This window comes from Solanum lycopersicum, chromosome 2 (genome assembly GCF_036512215.1).
Source record: "Solanum lycopersicum chromosome 2, SLM_r2.1".
NCBI classification, from domain to species: Eukaryota; Viridiplantae; Streptophyta; class Magnoliopsida; order Solanales; family Solanaceae; genus Solanum; species Solanum lycopersicum.
The window spans coordinates 42741504-42761004 of record NC_090801.1 but is presented as its reverse complement, the minus strand read 5'-3'; the positions used below and the strand labels follow the sequence as shown (position 1 = coordinate 42761004).

At 33.5% G+C, this 19501-nt stretch overlaps 1 protein-coding gene across 11 annotated transcripts in view; it reads right to left on the bottom strand.

Annotated features, from left to right (window-relative positions):
• Positions 1-13488, bottom strand: part of LOC101245707 (protein ROOT HAIR DEFECTIVE 3 homolog 2-like) — a 36121-nt gene extending 22633 nt beyond the window's left edge. For 10 of the 11 annotated variants that reach the window (XR_003245171.2, XR_011214556.1, XR_003245172.2 and 7 more), the window contains exons 1-12: positions 13128-13465; positions 12322-12388; positions 12084-12186; positions 2299-2369; positions 1671-1734; positions 1532-1597; positions 1371-1418; positions 1169-1231; positions 1029-1085; positions 750-908; positions 605-673; positions 434-525 (exon numbers count right to left, since the gene is read on the bottom strand). Coding sequence is in view for 7 of the 11 variants with exons in the window: in XM_019212152.3 (XP_019067697.2) it covers positions 434-525; positions 605-673; positions 750-908; positions 1029-1085; positions 1169-1231; positions 1371-1418; positions 1532-1597; positions 1671-1734; positions 2299-2369; positions 12084-12186; positions 12322-12388; positions 13128-13278 (1010 nt within the window). In the remaining 4 variants the exon portion in view is untranslated. Of the gene's footprint in view, positions 1-433; positions 526-604; positions 674-749; positions 909-1028; positions 1086-1168; positions 1232-1370; positions 1419-1531; positions 1598-1670; positions 1735-2298; positions 2370-12083; positions 12187-12321; positions 12389-13127 lie in introns of all 11 variants that reach the window. The other variant, XM_004231529.5, reaches the window with a different exon arrangement.
• Positions 13489-19501: the final 6013 nt, after the last annotated feature.

The window sequence follows — 19501 nt, the reverse complement described above, 5'->3', positions numbered from 1 at the left end:
ACTGAAAGTTCCCAATAAATGACTACTTCATATCCTTCTATGAAGGGTACGAGCACGTCCTCGATCACCCCCACTGGAATCTGTCAAAAGTTTCTTCCTTTTAAGAATTCTATATAAATTTATCTATAAATGAAGATTGTTGCCTTCTCATAGAATTGCAACACGAGCGAAATACCTACGCTTTACAATTCTGAAGGTGGAGAAAAGGTTATATATAAATGGACTATTAATCCTACCTTCAGTTTGAAACTATTTTGAGCAGTAGAAAGGGTCAAAAATAAGACGGTCCAGATTGGACATACTCTTCAAACCCCTCTGAAAACTCGTCTTTGAACAAATGAATGGAGTTGCTACAAAATTACAATACTACCAATCCTCTCCTTTGGGATAGCATTAGTGGTCCAACTAATATAGTTATAACACAGCCACTTACTCTGACAGAAAGTTATCTAAGATGGAGCTTAGTCGTCTTCCAAAATTTCGAACTGCATCCTCTTTCACTTCATGCTCAAGTGCTAGCCAGTCCTATATTGGAGTAACGATTGAGCACAGTATATTTATGTTCTAAACAAGAAAGTGGAAAACAGTTGATATTTTGCTAGACCTCATTTATCATCAAACTACTGAACTTCTCATTTGCAATTTCTTCACAACGCACAGTGGCCACCATGACCTACAAAAGCCAAATAGTTTGATCATTATATGTTTTGACCAAATAAGCTGTCAACTCATTACCCGGCATGCTTAACCTTGTGAGCAGGCAAATCGAGATCCTTGTTTTCTTTGATGACTTCCCATATTTGCTGTACACTGTAAGAAAAACCAGAGGCTGGAACAACACCCCGCCTATCGCCAGCCAAGCCTCCTGGAGAGATGGAGTGGAAAAAAAGCTGCCTAAGTTGAGCAACCTGAATGAACAATGTATAAAGCCAAGGCATGTAAAAATCACTTAAGATAGGTAACCATCAGATTCACAAAATGACAACAATTTGGTACTAGTAGATATTATGCAGCCAAAAAAGGCTTACCTGATCTTTAAACTGCTCTTCCTTCTCCTCATAACTGGGTAGAGCAGTGACTTCTACCTTCACATCATAGAAAGATAAATAAGGAATCATAAATATAGACAGCAGTACTGATAACATAAGAATACAGGAAAAACCCTCACATTGAAAAATTCACTGAGTTGGGTGTCCTTGTGTGCATGTGGCTTTCGAACTGCATCCCATATCTGCAAAATTAGTTACTCATAATAAGACTGAACACAAAATATTTCATTCTTTTGCCAGATTATTTTTCATAGCATAGAGAGGAATAAACAAATTCAATTAGAACAACAACCACTTCAAAGCGACAGTAAATTCATTTACCTTCTGGATATCCTCCCTCAGAATAGGCTCCAGATATTCTAGCGGAGTCTGCAAGTGCAAGGAAATTCGAAAAAAATCGGTGGCCAATACTATTCAGGAATGTAAATAGTACGGCAACTAGTGAATCTTAAAAACATGTTGAATAGAAGGATATACCAGACCTTTGTTTTATCACGTATAACAAAAAGAAGGGTAGTTTTGCGGGGACTAAACAAACGCATCATGACCTAGCAAACAAGAAAATATTCAGACAATTGAAGAATCAATCACTTGTAAGTAGCCAAATAAACTAGAGTTTACCTGAAATACTGTTTTGAGAAGAGGCCTATTGGCAGCCTGCTCCCTACCAATATCATGGCACCACCTGAACATATAGGAGGAATATCCCAGTCAAACAACAATATAATTGAAGGTGATCTTAACAGATGGTACAAGCAAAATTAAAGAGGAAAGCACATCCAAAACCAGTAAAAATATTCTTTTTAGGGGAATTCTCATGAGTATGAAAAAGGACTTCAACAATAGCACGCTTAGGAGTAAAGTCAATTTCCTATGCTGCCACTTACAGAAGGCAGGTAACTAGAAGTTAATCAATAAAGGACCCTCTAACAATGCACTTAGGTCCAAGAAGCCAATCATGTCTTCAATGGTGCCACCTATTCTGAATATAAACAAGTTTTTCAAGATAAGTGTATTATCAGTTTCTCGGGAGGCAGAAAGACACCAGATGCAGTTCTATCAAGGTATCAACCATATGTTAATCTAAGAAAAATCTAGAAGTTATATCAAAGAGATCAAAGAAGACTGTCGAGAATGTTATACTCAAACTAGAGAAACTAAAAAATTCAGTTATCTATAATAAGGGCTAGATGAGCAAGTTAACTTCATTTTTCTGAGTCACCAAACATCATGCTACAAACAAACTCACATGTTTATCAGCACAACATCTGCAACAGCCAAAGCAAACAAGGCACTTTGTTTCTCAAATGTTGTATCATCCTGCAACCAAGAATTTCCACCACAGTGAGTAATGTAGAGTACGGCAAGCTAATTGACTTCATTCTGATGGGAAAACAACAATCCGTGAGAACATAAGTTTCAAAAGGTGATGGATTTGCGGTTGTAAGCTAAGCTTAATTAAGCATTTCCATTTGTGAATGTAATATTACACCCTCTATAGAAAGGGAGCTCCATTGCTAATCCGTGTACATGGATTAATATGGGCAACATAGAAATATACAAACATCATCCGAGAGAACAGAAAATATAAATGACAAACACCATACAAATATTAATTTCATTTATGGACTGCAAAATATTTCCAGAGAGATCTTTGTCTTTTACCTATTTAATAGCATGGGCAGCGAAAGCTAGCTACTTTGGGGGGGATAAGATATAAATAGCAGAGGAAACATAATGTATAGTACACTATAGAGCCTAGAACCATAAAATTTCATCAGTGATATTGATCACTAGAAACTTGTGACACACTCCTCAACGAATTTCCAACATCATGATTATCTTCTTCTGCTTGGGGCTTATTTGCTCCTAATGTCTTAAAGTTTCAGATCTCTGAATGTTCTAGCATGTCTGAAAGGCAACATTCTACTATACCATAGTCAGCCTAGCTGTCCAACTTAACTAGTCCACCATGAGGACATTGTTAGAAGAATAATTGTATCTTGGTGTTGCTTCATTAAACATGTTGACCAAAACTAAAAGTGATCTGCCAAGGTTTCGAAGTTAAATGGGTTTATAAGACACCTAAAGTATGGCATCTTATATGTAGCTACCAGCTTATTATTTCTAGTTTGAATACAAAACTTGTGTCATTATAATATAGCATTTTTTGATAACGTTAAAGAATGTCATTATAATATAGCATTATGGTCCTTAAACCTGATGTAGAATTTCTTTTATGATCTCCCATCGTCAAAAAAATATGAAAACTTACGTCTATGTTTGGAAGACCAACAACTGCAAGACGCAAGGATTTTAGCCATTCTCATGGATTCAAGTATGCTTCCGCATCTAGTTTTATGTTCTTGATGATTTGACATGGTAGATCTTGGGAAAGATGATGGTTTTCATCTTAAAGTGTTTTGGTTCCAAATAATTGGTATCAGAGCCTATACTATGTCTACTTATTTAGACTTTTGTGCATTAAAAAAAAGTTTCAAGCATATGGAAGCGCTTCTCTGCCGTCAATCTAGTAATCTGGAATCGGAGCTCTAACCTCCTTTTGAGATATGTGGGCAGAAACAAAAGTCATAAAAAGTTAATATCATTGTGTTTGATATTAAATTAATTCCATAGTAAATTTGTTTGAAATTCCACGAGTTGGGGCTGGGGATGGTATAGTGTAGGCAGACCTCACCACTACCGAGTGGAGGTAGAGAGGCGGTTTCCTGTAGACCCTCGTCTCAAGTGTGCAATTTCAGGTATAAAAAAGAAGAAAATTGTGATTATAACAACTAATAAGAGAAGCATTATAAAGCCTAAAAGAAAGAATATGAACAACAACAAAATAGTGTAGTAGTGGAAACCTAGTAAACATGATAATAGATATCGAAAAGTAGAACTACAAGAATACGGCTAGCACAACGAGAGCAAGCAAGGCAACACTCCACTACCTACTAACATTTGACCCTGATACACGACATCTAACCCCTCTTATCTAAGGTTATGCCTTCAATAATTTGAAGTCGCATCATGTCCTATCTAATCACCTCGTCCAATGCTTTTCGACCTACCTCTACGGCTCTACCTCTTCCCGTGCCAACTACATCCGACCTCTTGCACCTCTCCAGCTTCTATCTGGTCCACCATGGAGGCCACTCCTACCTTATCCTGGATAACCACATTTCTAATTTTATCGCTCCTTGTATGTCCACACATCCGTCTCAGCATCCTCATTTTTGGAACGTGGTCTTTTGAAATGGGAGTTCTTCACTAGCCAGCATTGTACCCTGTATAACAATGTCCGCAGTTTGTCTTTTACAACTAAAAGATATAGGTAAAAGGAGGGCTTTGTTTCGTTATAGTTGCGGCATTGAGACGTGGGGTGAGTGTTTCCTCCTCTATGTAAACGGCTGACAGAAAGGGGCACAATTTTTTTATAATTATTATTCTAATTGTCATTACGTTTTGTATATACACAAACTGTTAGTGAACTATTTCAATTCGAGATGGTTATTTCGGTATCTTCATTAATTGAATACTGGCTGACCTTTAAAGTTTACAAACCCCGTCTTCATGCCCACCGCTATTTATTTTTAGTTTGAGAATTGATATTTTCTTTTTGGAGAATTTAAATTTGGATATTGGTAAAATAATAAATATATATATATATATATACGGTGTTATGGTCCTCAAACCAGTGTTGTGGACGGCGAGAGGCGGCAAAAGGCGACAAGGGCCTGCCTCGCCACGTGGCGAGCCGAGCGGCGAGGCGTTTGCCTTTTTGAACAAAGGCGCCAATTAATATCAAAAATTAAAAATATTTAATTGCATATTTTATCCAAAATCTTAATAGCACTAACACATATTAGCAAATATTCAATTCAAAAACCAATAGTAGATACTAAAATGTATAAAACTTTAAAGACCAAACAATTCAAAATACAATAAACCAAAACTTTAAAAGTCTATTATTCTTCAAAATTATCCAACTCTTGAAGATCAAAATCCTCTACATCATTATATTGCTCTTCATCTCTTCCTCCTCGTATTTTTCATCAATTAGTGTCCGAGTCCTACTTGAAGATGAACTTGTAGATGTACTTTTTACTCCTTTGCCCTTGTCAAGTACTTTTGATCTTGAAGAAAGTCCCCTAAGATGATAGATATTCTCGTCCGCTCCAATTGCCATAGCAACACTACCCCAAGTAAGATCATCATCCTCATATATTAGTTCATCATCTTGATCTTCGGGACATCCAACTAACCATTCATTTGAATCATCTATGTTATCCAAGCGAATAGGATCAATAAGATCACGAGCATCATAACAACGTTTCAATGTTCTATTGTACTTAATGTACACTAGATCATTGAGACGCGATAGTGTAAGCCTATTCCTTTTTTTGGAATGAATCTGTGCATAAGTTATTGATATTAATTAGTTGATATTGATAATTATATAATATGAAAAATAGGATATAAATTTTTACTTGCGTGTTCAAACACACTCCAATTTCGCTCACATCCGGATGAGCTACAAGTTAAGCTTAATACTTTCATGGCAAACTTTTGCAAGTTTGGTGTTTCACTACCAAATAGTGACCACCATTCAACTATAATAAAATAAATTTAAAGGTTAGTGACTATAAATAAGTCAAAAAATTTAAGTAAGATCTAAATCAACCCACTTATCCGGTGACCTTGTGTCTCTAGCTCTTTTAGCCGGACCACAACCAAATAGTCCATCCGCCATTTTGTACTTAGGAAGCTCAGCGACTAGTGCATCTTGTATTGTTGTATCATGGACCAACTTCTCAACACATGCATAATACTCGGTCCAAAAAGTCTGTGATATAGTTCTCTCTTCTTGAGCTTTATAATATAATCCTGGGTTCAAAACATGGCCTGCAGCATGCAAAGGCCGATGGAGTTGTTTGACCACCTTGCATCAATAATTTGAAACACTCTCTCATATTGCTTCTTAACTCCACGAAAACCATGTGCAATAGCTTCTTTGGCTCTATCCATTGCTTCATAAATATAACCCTTGGTGGTTTTTTCTCCCCATCCACCAAACGAAGCACTTTTGTCAAAGGGCTACAAACTGTAAGTGCCCGAACAACATCATTCCAAAAGTGGACAGAAATAATAAGATTGACAACTTCTCTCCCCAAAGTATCCTTTGCAAATTTGCTTGAATTCCATTCGGTTGAGAGGACTAAAGTTCTCAAGTTTTTTCTTTGTATGTACATAGCTCTCAAAGTTAAGAATGTTGTTGCAAATCTTGTCTTGGCCGGTTTGACCAAATTTCTTTCTTTGGTGAATTTTCTCATCAAGTTTAACAACAATGGCATTTGACTAATGTAAGAATGGATTCTGATGGCCTTCTTAAAAACTGTTACAGAAAGATTAAATCATATTAATTAGTAGCTAATGAATTATTGACTATAAAGAAAGTTAAAGGATAGGTTGATTACCGGAAGCATATGGCTTAACCTTAAATATTTCACCAAATATCAAGTTGATGCAATGAGCGGCACATGGAGTCCAATAAATGTGTGGATACGCACCTATCATCATACTTTCCGCTTTGACATTCTCACTAGCATTATCGGTGACAATTTGTACAACATTTTCCGATCCAATTCTTTCGATAGTGCTTTCAAATAACTTGTACATTTTGGTGGAATCAGTAGATTCATTGCTAGCATCAACAGTTATACAAAATGAACAGGTTATTTGAAAGCACTATCGAAAGAATTGGACCGGAAAATGTTGTACAAATTGTCACCGATAATGCTAGTGAGAATGTCAAAGCGGGAAGTATGATGATGGGTGCGTATCCACACATTTATTGGACTCCATGTGCCGCTCATTGCATCAACTTGATATTTGGTGACATATTCAAGGTTAAGCCATATGCTTCGGGTAATCAACATATCCTTCAACTTTCTTTATAGTCAATAATTCATTAGCTACTAATTAATATAATTTTATCTTTCACTATTAATTAATATAATTTTATCTTTCTGTAATAGTTTTTAAGAAGGCCATCAGAATCCATTCTTACATTAGTCAAAGGTCATTGTTGTTAAATTTGATGAGAAAATTCACCAAAGAAAGAAATTTGGTCAAACCGATCAAGACAAGATTTGCAACGGCATTCTTAACTTTGAGAGCTATGTACACACAAAGAAAAAACTTGAGAACTTTAGTCCTCTCAACCGAATGGAAAACAAGTAAATTTGCAAAGGGAACTTTGAGGAAAGAAGTTGTCAATCTTATTATTTCTGTCCACTTCTGGAATGATGTTGTTCGGGCACTTACAGTTTGTAGCCCTTTGACAAAAGTGTTTCGTTTGGTGGATGGGGAGAAAAAACCACCAATTGGTTATATTTATGAAGCAATGGATAGAGCCAAAGAAGCTATTGCACATGGTTTTCGTGGAGTTAAGAAGCAATATGAGAGAGTGTTTCAAATTATTGATGCAAGGTGGTCAGAACAACTCCATCAGCCGTTGCATGCTGCAAGCCATGTTTTGAACCCAGGATTATATTATCAAGCTCAAGAAGAGGGAACTATATCACAGACTTTGTGGACCGAGTATTATACATGTGTTGAGAAGTTGGTCCATGATACAACAATACAAGATGCACTAGTCGCTGAGCTTCCTAAGTACAAAATGGCGGATGGACTATTTGATTGTGGTCCGGCTAAAAGAGCTAGAGACACAAGGTCACCGGGTAAGTGGGTTGATTTAGATCTTACTTAAATTATTTGACTAATTTATTGTCACTAACCTTTAAATTTATTTTATTATAGTTGAATGGTGGTCACTATTTGGTAGTGAAACATCAAACTTGCAAAAGTTTGCCATGAAAGTATTAAGCATAACTTGTAGCTCATCCGGATGTGAGCGAAATTGGAGTGTGTTTGAACACGCAAGTAAAAATTTATATCCTATTTTTCATATTATATTATTATCAATATCAACTAGTTAATATCAATAACTTATGCACAGATTCATTCCGAAAAGAGGAATAGGCTTACACTATCGTGTCTCAATGATCTAGTGTACATTAAGTACAATAGAACATTGAAACGTCGTTATGATGCTCGTGATCTTATTAATCCAATTCGCTTGGATAACATAGATAATTCAAATGAATGGTTAGTTGGATGTCCCGAAGATCAAGATGATGAACTAATATATGAGGATGATGATCTTACTTGGGGTAGTGTTGCTACGGCAATTGGAGCGGACGAGAATATCTATCATCTTAGGGGACTTTCTTCAAGATAAAAAGTACTTGACAAGGGCAAAGGAGTAGAAAGTACATCTACAAGTTCATCTTCAAGTAGGACTCGGACACTAATTTATGAAGAATACGAGGAGGAAGAAGATGAAGAGCAATACAATGATGTAGAGGATTTTGATCTTCAAGAGTTGGATAATTTTGAAGAAGGATAGACTTTTAAAGTTTTGGTTTATTGTATTTTGAATTGTTTGGTCTTTAAAGTTTTAGACATTTTATGGTTTATTGTATTTTGAATTGTTTGGTCTTTAAAGTTTTAGACATTTTAGTATCTGCTATTGGTTTTTGAATTGAATATTTGCTAATATGTGTTATTGCTATTATGATTTTGGATAAAATATGCAATTAAATATTTTTAAGTTTTGGTATTAATTGGCGCATTTATTCAAAAAGGCAAGTGTCTCGCCGCTCGCCTCGCCGCGTGGCGAGGCAGGACCTTGTCGCCTCTCGCCGTCCACAACACTGCGTCTAAGTTTGGAAGACCAACAACTGCAACACACGGATTTCAGTTGTTCTCATGGATTTAGATATGCTTAACATTCTTCATGATTTGACATGGTAGATCTTGAGAAAGATGGATGGTTTTCATCTTGAAGTGTTTTGCTTCCAAATAATTGATATTAGAGCCTATATCATGACAAATCATATTGGACTTTTGTGTGTCCAAAGAAAAAGTTTCAAGCATATAGTAAGTGCTTCCCCAGCGTCAATCTAATAATTTGGAACTGGAGCTCTGGCCTACTTTTGAGAAATGTGAGCACAGAGAAAGGTCATAAAAGTTGCTATTGAACAGTATTCTATATAAAAAGTAATTTTATAGTATATTAGTTTGTCTTTTGAAAAGTACAAAAATATAAGTAAAAAGAGTGGTCTCACACAAATTTGTATGTATATATTAAAATTAATTATAGTAAATTAGTTTGTGTTTTTCCAACTAAAAGATATAGGTAAAAGAGTGGTCTCATACAAATTCATACAAATTTGTATGTACATACAATAGTAAAAACCAGCTTGAGGTGGAAACCAAAACTATTTTAACTTAGTGACTGCCTAGTGCAATAAATCAATAGCTTCAGCACATAATCAAGTTGTGTTTCTCTCTGTTCCCTCTTGTCTTATTTTCTCATAGTAGCTAGACAATTACTTGTACAGTTTGAAAAGGGCAGCAAAACTTCATGAGAAGGCTAACAGAACTCCATATCCATAAACGATATAAAGTTCTACCCCAGAAAACAAGTATAACTTGGCTGGCATTTGAGCATTTTTTGTAGATATGGAACTACATAGCTCATGATGTCTTGTTAACATATTTGAAGAGTCCAAGAATGTCTTAATGGCAAAATAGTTTCTTTGAAACTAATTAAAGTATACCCGGCGCGAACCAAACATAAGGAAGAAAATACCTCCCAATGATGTACACAATTTCACATCAAGTAGAAAAAGGTAAGGATACTCTTACCAAATAAGAAGAGATCACAATCTACCCAAGTGAAGTTAAGTGAGAGAACAAAATGAATTGCAACAAGTGAAAGACCATCGTCCTCTGAGTTGGGGAGAAACGAGGCAAGACAGGTTGCATGATGACCTTGTCACCACTGCTAGGCGGTGGTCAACACACTCACACCCAACTTCAGCCTCACACACACAGTCATGAATTCGTCTAACTCCTTAGGTGGCATTGTAAGAGTAACAACAAAGAAACCTACAGGAACAAGTCCCAACCTTTATCATAATCAAAGATAAACGAAGGATTAGGCTTCACGAATTTACTAAGGCATAGAACACACTCTACAGCCTTGGTCAAATATTTGCCTAAAATTTGAAACTTTTGCACATAGGTAGAGTTACAACTGCCCATGTGCTTGTCACATGGCTTAACAGAAATCCTTTCTGAAATTAACTAAGTAAAATAGTAATATTCCAACAGCTACACAACAATCAATTTTCAAATAAAGAAATCCACTTCATTTTCCTTAGCCGAATTTGTCTTGCCTACACTTAGAATATTTCAACCTTTCTCATACTTAGTTTTATTTCTTGCTTATGTTAGCTTTGTGCTTACATTAAATAGCCTTGCATTGCCATCATCAAGTCATATCACAGCCTTGCCTTGCCGATGTCACTTTCTGCACGCATGCCCATCAGGTGTCATGCGCCTGTCACTGCCATCGTGCCCAAGTCTGCTTAACCAACACTTCAACATCCTGGTTCATTTCTGCCTACTAACACTTAGTCACACCAACTACATTGTTGCATCAAGCACATACCAAGGCCAACGTAAAAGTACTTGTCAACGTTGCTTACTTAGACTGGGGGTCTAACAAACCACCCCCACCAGTTGAAGTTGATGCCCTCATCAAGACTGTTTGAGGTAGTCCTCGTCTCCCCGATTTGGTCATCAAACTGCTATAACAGTGTTTCCCTTTGCATGTACGTGATGAAACAATCTAGCTGTGGCGATTGAGTGCTAGTGGGAAGCAATGAACAATCATTCTAGAGTGTTGGCTAAACAAACTTGGGCACAATGAGAAGGACATGTGCATGGCACCTGATGGCATGCCTGCAACCAATGGACATCGGCAAGGTAGTGTGTTGGCTTTACAAGCAAAGTTGTGATATGACACGACGATGGCAAGATACGGTTGTTCAATGTGAGCATGAAGCTGGCAGAAACAAGAAATAAAAGTAAGTATGAAAGAAGGTTGAAATAAACTAAGTGTTGTCAAGGCAAATGAAGGCCATGTGAAAGGCCCGTAGGTTGCTTTATTTGAAATTTGAATGTTGCATAGTTGTTTAGGAATCTCGCTACCTTGGGACAGTTAGAGTTATTGCCGACGTTTACCGGGGCTTCTATTCAAAGCTTATAACACTTCTCCTTCCGACCTTCCAGCACCGGGCAGGTGTCAGACTCTATACATCATGTTACCACTTAGCAGAGTCCCGTGTTTTTAATAAACAGTCGCTACTCTCTGGTATGTGCAGCTTTCCTAATCAAAAGATGGGAGAGCACCCCTTCTCCCGAAGTTACGGGGTCATTTTGTCGAGTTCCTTCAACATGGTTCTCTCAAGCGCCCTATGAATATCATAGTATACTTAGTTAATTTCATAATAGGATTTCTATTAATCCATGTGCTTACATGAGCAGTTGTAACCGCTTGTAGCTGCCTATGTGCAGAAGTTTTAAATTCTGGGCAGAAATTTGACGAAGGCAATAGAGTGTGTTCTATGCCTTAGTAAATTCGTGAAGCCTAGTCCTTTGTTTATCTTTGATATTAATAAAGGTTGGACTTGTTCCTGTACGCTACTGTGTTGTTACTATTACTATGATACCTAAGAAAACAGTCTAAGGACTTATACAAATTTGTGAGTGCGTGTGTGAGGCTCAAGTTGAGTGTGGGTGTGTTGACTGCCTAGCAGTGGTGACCAAGAAATAAATCAGCCCTGTATCAATTGGTTTAATACAAGTACATATGTATTGTCTGAGAATATTCCTTCAATTTAATTTTTTCAACAACATAGTGCAACTTGTCTTAGTTTTGACACGTTTAGGACATGCCGTTACTTTTGTTTACAAGGATATGCACAGCAGCACAAGATTGTGCCCAGTGACCTAAAGCTATAGTGTTGATACAGTATGGTTTGTGGCATATTATGATTCAAAACATTGCATCAGGTATCGTAACATGCTTTAAAAAGATAACAAAATGCTTATTACCTCACCCCTCTCTCTTCCATCAGTACCCTCCAAATCCATGACAATGGTCAATGGCTCAATGCCGACAGCATTTGCAATCCAAATTCCCTTGGTTGTTTGATTCCTGAAATGAATTTTGAAATACATTAATTTTAGCATGTGAAAGTTGAATTTTACTATATTCCCTTATTCGGAAGAGGTATTTTGTTGTTCAAGTTCGTGTATGCACAAAGCGCCAAACAGAGAGGGAGAGCCTCACCTTCCTCTAAAAGCATCCATCTCCCTAAAATTAGTATAGAATAAATGGTTTAATAAGGTACTTTTCCCTGTGGACAAAAATGCATTTAGGATTAGAACTTAAACTAATCATAAACAAAATCTTATATACAAACAAAATAGAAAAGAAAAATATCACAACGAAATGAAAAAATAGAAAAAAACAAAAAACAAATTCAGAAGAAAAGAGACAAAGCTAGTAAATAGTTGAAGAAAAGCCGAATGACAGTAACATAACAAAAATTTCAAGTATATAGAGGTACCCACAAGGCTTATCCATTAAATTCTCATTAAACAGTAGTACAAGCGAAATAGTATCACAATGAATTGTGACTGAATAGAACAGAACAGTTAAGAGAAGATTTATGGGCAGACACCAACTTCATCCGTGTAGACCATATTTCAAAGGTGGTGGAGGTTTCATCTCCATAGCAAGAAAAAACCATCAAAACAAAATAAATGCTAAAATTGATATAAACATCTCCGTCTAAAATTTGCAAGCAGAAAAGATCCTCCAATTCTCCATTGAGACCAACTATGTTGGGGATCAAAAAAGGGAAATTCACAGGGAAAACAACACCAAATTTAAAATTTTAAAATCCCCTTTTTCCAATTTATCAAAAAAAAAAAAGTAGAAGCAGTGCATAACAATGGAAGATAAAAGAGCATACAATGGGGGGGGGGGGGGGGGGGGGGTTTATAAGAGAAGCAAAAATTGATACTAATAACATCCTCAAGTTCATCAAAATGTATAAGGAAATGAAAGAATTTCGAAGAAATAAAGCATACCACTACTCTGGGGTCCCATAATAGCAACAACAGCATAAGAGAGACCACAGCGAGGAAGTTTGACAGAGCTAACGAAATTCTGTAGACCTTTGAAGTTGAATTCTCCATTAGCATCTATTAGTTGCGTTGAGCAACAGTCTTCCTTACCCATGGAAGATTTTACAGTTCCTGGAAGCTAAAATCAACTATGAATTAGCAATATGGTCTGAAGATTGCTTCTAAGTATAGACTCCAGCTTTTCTTCTTCTTCTTCTTTTTTTGTTTTCCTTCCTTTTCTGGTTTGTTCTAGAGAGAATAAATATTACGTAACCTTGTTTTTAGGCAATCTTTTTATTCTCACTCCATTTATTTCTTTCCTATTATTCTTAAAACTAGCAAATTTACTCAAAAAAATAGTTTATTGTGCTAATTTTTATTTATATAATAAAGTTAATCTTAACTTATTAAAATATTTTCAACTACAGTATAATATAGTTAAGATAACTCTAACTTTGTCTAAAAAAAAATTTTGCTCTTCCATTATGAATTTATATGTAGAGATAAAAGGTTAAAATGTATGAATGAAATTGCAAAAGTTAAAATACTCGATCATTAAAGTTTTTTGGGACTTTTTAAAAAAAGTGACAATAACATTTTAAAATAAATGGGTGATGACATAAGTCTTAAGTATTAGGTGTAAATGATAATTATGTGATTAATAATTAAGGATTATGGAGTTGCCCTCAAGTTTATAAATTGACAATTTGGTCTATTAAATTAAATGAAGGGTAAAATGGTAAATTGACTAAAATCTAATTTAACCAATTTTAGTGGAAATTAAATTTGGGAAGCCACCAGCAAGCTGTATCAAAAGGAGAAATACAATATTTTCCCCACCTCTCGTCATATTTTTTTTTCTCCTCTTCTTCTTCTTCGTCGTTCTTGTTTGCTTGCTTATCTTTTTCTTCTTCTTTTCATACATTATTGGTCTTGGTTGCTAGTCCTTGAGATTTCTTCTTTTCTTCTTCTTGAATCAGATTTAACTAATTTAATCAATGGATTAGATTTTGATTGCTCTCAATTGAAATTACTTCATAAATGATTAGGGTCACACATCATTGTTTTGATATGTAAAATTAATAGTTCTTTCAAATCATTCATCATCATTTGGGCACCTGCAATTTTTTCAATAATTTGCATTCGCGTTTCCAACAGATTGTTATATGTTGCAACAATTGACTATTGAAACAAATTATAGCCATATGTAGTAATAGAAAGGTTATTTCAATAGCAACAAAATTGACAGATGTTGCAATGTATAACTTACGCAAGCTGCAGCATATAAGCTAGACATGTAGCAATATGACTTGCATGTCTCAATCGATATGATAGTTATATAATAACATTGTAAATCATTTTTTTAAGTGTTATATCAAATTTGTATTGCTTAATTATGGTTTAAAGTACTTAAATATTGTCAAATTTGACATTTTTATATTCCTAAATTGCTCAGTTTATCGATTAAGTCATCCTTGAAGTGACATATGTGGCAACATATGCACGTTCTGTTGGAAAAATTGCAACAGAAATGTCATATATGACAACATATGCACGTTCTGTTGGGAAAATTGCAACAGAAATGTCATATGTGGCAACATATGTATATCATAAATGATCTTTTGGGGGTTAATTGTCATCTAATTCAACATGTAATACTAATATATAGTCACATAACATGTCTAATACAAAATTATGGTCTAATACGACAATCTTCATCAATTCTATCAATTATTTTTACAAAGATTATCATTTACCACTAGTTCATCATACAATGACCAAGTAACTACATATGCTAGTTATATAATACCTTTGTAAATCATTGTTTCAAGTGTTACATCATATTTTTATTGCTTAATTATGGTTTAAAGTACTATAATTTTATCCAAGTTGAAATTTTTTCATTCCTAAATCGCTCAATTTATCGATCAAGTCATCCTTGAAGTGACATATATGGCAACATTTGCACGTTCTGTTGGGAAAATTGCAACATAAATGTCATATGTGGCAACATATGTATATCATAAAATGTTCTTTTGGAGTTAAGTCAATTAAATTGTCACCTAATTCAACATGTAACACTAATATATAGTCCTATAACATGTCTAAGTACAAAATTATGGTCTAATACAACAACCTTAATCAATTCTATCAATTATTTTTACAAAGACTATAATTTACCACTAGTTTATCATACAATGATCAAGTAACTACATATGATAGTTATATAACACCCTTATAAATCGTTATTTCAAGTGTTATAACATATTTTTATTGATTGGTTATGTTCCAAAGTACTAAAATTTGGTCCAATTTGATATTTTTTCATTCATAAATCATTCAATTTATCGATTAAACCATTCTTAAAGTGACATGTGGCAACATATGTATATTCTGTTGAAAAAATTGCAACAGAAATGTCATATGTGGTAACATATGTATATCATAAAATGGTCTTTGAGGGGTTAATTTAATTAAATTGTCACCTAATTCAACATGTAACACTAATATATAGTCCTACAACATGTTTAAGTACAAAATTATACAATAATATAACAACCTTTCTCAATTCTATCAATTATTTTTACAAAAGTTATCATATCACTAGTTCATCATACAATGATCTAGTAACTTCATATGATAGTTATATAACATCGTTGTAAATCATTGTTCCAAGTGTTATAGCATATTTTTATTGCTTAATTATGGTTCAAAGTACTAAAATTTGATTGGATTTTACATTTTTATTTCCTAAATCACCCAATTATCGATTAAGTCAACCTTGAAGTGACATATGTGACAATATATGCACGTTTTGTTGGAAAATTGCAACAGACATGTCAAATGTGGCAACATTTTTTTCGAGATACTATTTCAAAAGGAATAACAACCTAACCATCCTACAAATAAATAAGTGATAAAAACCACTAAAAGTCTTGATTTAATACCAATAACTATTATATTTTATATTAGAAGATATCAATGACAAACTAGAAATGATGAGGGCAACAACACTTTGTAAAAGAAAATCGCAACATATTATCATTGATGTTGTGGAAAACATAACAAGAATTTGAATTATAAAGAAATAATGGAACGAGAGAAAGGAAAGAGAGAAAAGAAAACGAAAATTAGTAAAAATAAATTAAATTTGAAATATGAAACAAAATGATATTTTTATACCTTTATATTTTATTTTTTAATTCTTTTTGCTAATTCATAGTGTGACATCTGTTGCCACATCTATCATTTCTGTTGGAGTAAATGCAGATAATTTTATAATTTTTTTATAACAAATGTTATATATGTTGTCACAGACACCACTTTGGTAACAATAAAATGCTAACACATATCTCCTTTCTGTGACATATGTTGCCATATAGCTTTTTTTTTATGACATATGTTGCCACATATCTTTTTTCTGTGACAAATGTTGCCACATATCTTTTTTCTGTGACATGTATTGTCACATATCTTCTTTCTGTAACATATGTTGCACATATCTTTTTTATGTGACATATTTTGTCACATAATTCTTTCTGTGACATATGTTGCCACATATTTTCTTTCTGTGATATATGTTGCCAGATATATCCTTTCTGTTGGGCACATGTAGACTGAGTTGTTGTCATGGATGAAGCTTCTTGTATCAAAATGAACAAGGTAAATAAAAAAATATTGAGATTTTACAATTCATTATAAAATAATAATAGCAGTATGTTGCAACAGATGGATAGTTTGTTGCCATAAATTAAAATTATGTTGCCACATATGTACCTGTTGTTGCAACACATAAAATTTCTGTCGCAACATATAGATCTTATGTAGCTACATATGAATCATATGTTTACACAAATGTACATATTATTGCAACATTTGAATCTCATGTGGCAACAGATGACCATTTTGTTGTCATAAAATGAGATGTTACAATATATGATAACTGTTTGAATATGCACCAACGTATCACTAAAATGTTACAACATACGCTAAATATTTCAACAAATGAAATATATTTTGGACGCCTGAACAACACTACATTTCTAAAATCATATCAACAGAATGACCACAAAAAGAACAACAACAACAACAAAAAATGACTTTTCACTAAATGATAACAATACATATACATTTCCTCAAAATAAAGATTTTTTGAGTTGACTGATTTTCTTTCAAAAATAATAATTAATGCACATCATTAAGTCGATTATTCAATTTTTACATCTACAAAATGTTTTATTGTTTATTAATCCAAGAAAAAAACTTCAAAAATTGTAAAATATTTCAAAAACATAACTTACCAATTTCTAGTCGAACACGATTACAGTTTAAAAAGATGAGAGAGTAATCGAGGACTGGAGAGGAAGAGTAACAAATGGAGAGAAAAAGTAATGAAGGATTTTTGAATTTCTAAGGAAGAAGAAGAACAATCCCCTAAGGGAGGAAGAAAAGAAGAAAGAGAAGAGAGAAGGGAAGATGAAAGGATTTTTCTTTTTAAATGATTTGGTTTGAATTATAAAAGTGTGCTTTTTTATATTTTATAAAAGATTAAAAAGTTTTAAAAATATTAATTTGATCTCATATTTACTTAATTACATTTTAAAGAGGATTTGACTAGCTCATAGTCAATCTGTCGCCAAAAACAAAAACGAGACATATTCGACACCTTTCCCTTAATTTTCTCGAGTCTCTTTAAATTGTTTCATCAATCTCATTATTAAGTATCATATCTAGTTTGAAGATAAAAAATTGTGACAATTAAACACTTAAAGTTTTCATCCGATAAAATAAAAAAGAATTGCAAAATATAAATGCGATAGAATGTGTGCACCTTTATCAAGTATGAACATGATTCTCCCTAAAACTATTTGAATGTGTAAAGCTATGACCGGAATTCAAAGTATGTTATTTGATAATGTATTTTTAAAAATAAATATTAGAAGATCAACAAAAATATATAATACATAATTGTATTTAAAGATGGCATTGGATTATTTATTGAACAGAATACATAGTTTTTTACAACATATTGGTCCAAGGCTAGGACCCAATTGGGCAAAGAAGCAAAAGAAAAAGGGTTTCATAAATATACAATAAACTAGTTTGTTTATACAAAAATATAGTTCAGTTTTCGTTTACATAAAATACAGTGCAAATTAGAGATACCATAAAGTCCAAAAAAAAACAAGTCAAATTAACTTGTTCAAAAATGAAAAAGAAAAAACTGATTTTTCTATGTATCGTCGTTTAAACAATGATCTTCTCTCAAACTTTACCAAGAAATTCAATTTCACTGAAAAACATTGATTTCGTTGGTGATTCATTGTCAATTCTTTAATTTTGACGGTGATTTATTCTATTTTTGTTTTGTTTCATCAATTTAATTATTAATTCATATTTTAATGGATTATTTCACCATTCTAAATCAAAATGATGGCATGTGGAAATACAATAACTACATCAATTACGTTGTTAATGCTATTATTGTCAATTTTGATTATGATTCTGAAGATCTAATTATCATTGTTTCCACAGAAATTAACGTGGATTCCACAATATATTTCATGGAGATCAAATGTGTCCTTACTGATCAGATTTCAGTTATATTAATATACAATATGTTATGATTTATATGAAATTGAAACAATTTTTTTCTATATATCTTTGTATGCATTATGTCACGCTAAAAGAAGACTTCAAAAACTTTGGCTATAATTACTAGTCTCTCTATAAAAATAGAGGTACTATATAAAAAGTATACAATGTACATAATAATTGAAATGCTTGAGGCTTAAATCATAGATTGTAGTGAAGCAGTGAGAGAGAAGGTATATCATATTATTGATAATTACTTTCACTCGAAAGCTGAAAACGACTAATTTAGAAGGATAAGACTATGATTGTTAAAGTTTTGAAGAACTATATTATTTGGAATCAATTTCGATTTAGGGTCAAGATATCTAGTTCAACAAGGTGATGTAACTTGTTTTTGTATATTATATAATGATTCTTTGTGTTTTTATTAGCTATAACCTTCGATGTATTAATAAAAGTTGCAACTGATCGTTTATATATTCAAGGTTAAACAAGTGAAATTTATTCAAAATTTGAAGTTTCAAAAAAATTCACTCATACTATATACTCGAATTACAAATGACACAAAATCAAGCTAACTCAACCATTATTGCAAGTTTGATGATGGAGAAATATGATAATGCTAAAATTATCTATACGTCTAATGATATTATAAACGATATTCAAAAAAATAAAAAATATTTTGTTGAGCTGACTTATATGCAAAAACGGAGTGAAAAATAAAAGAAAATAGAATTGATAAG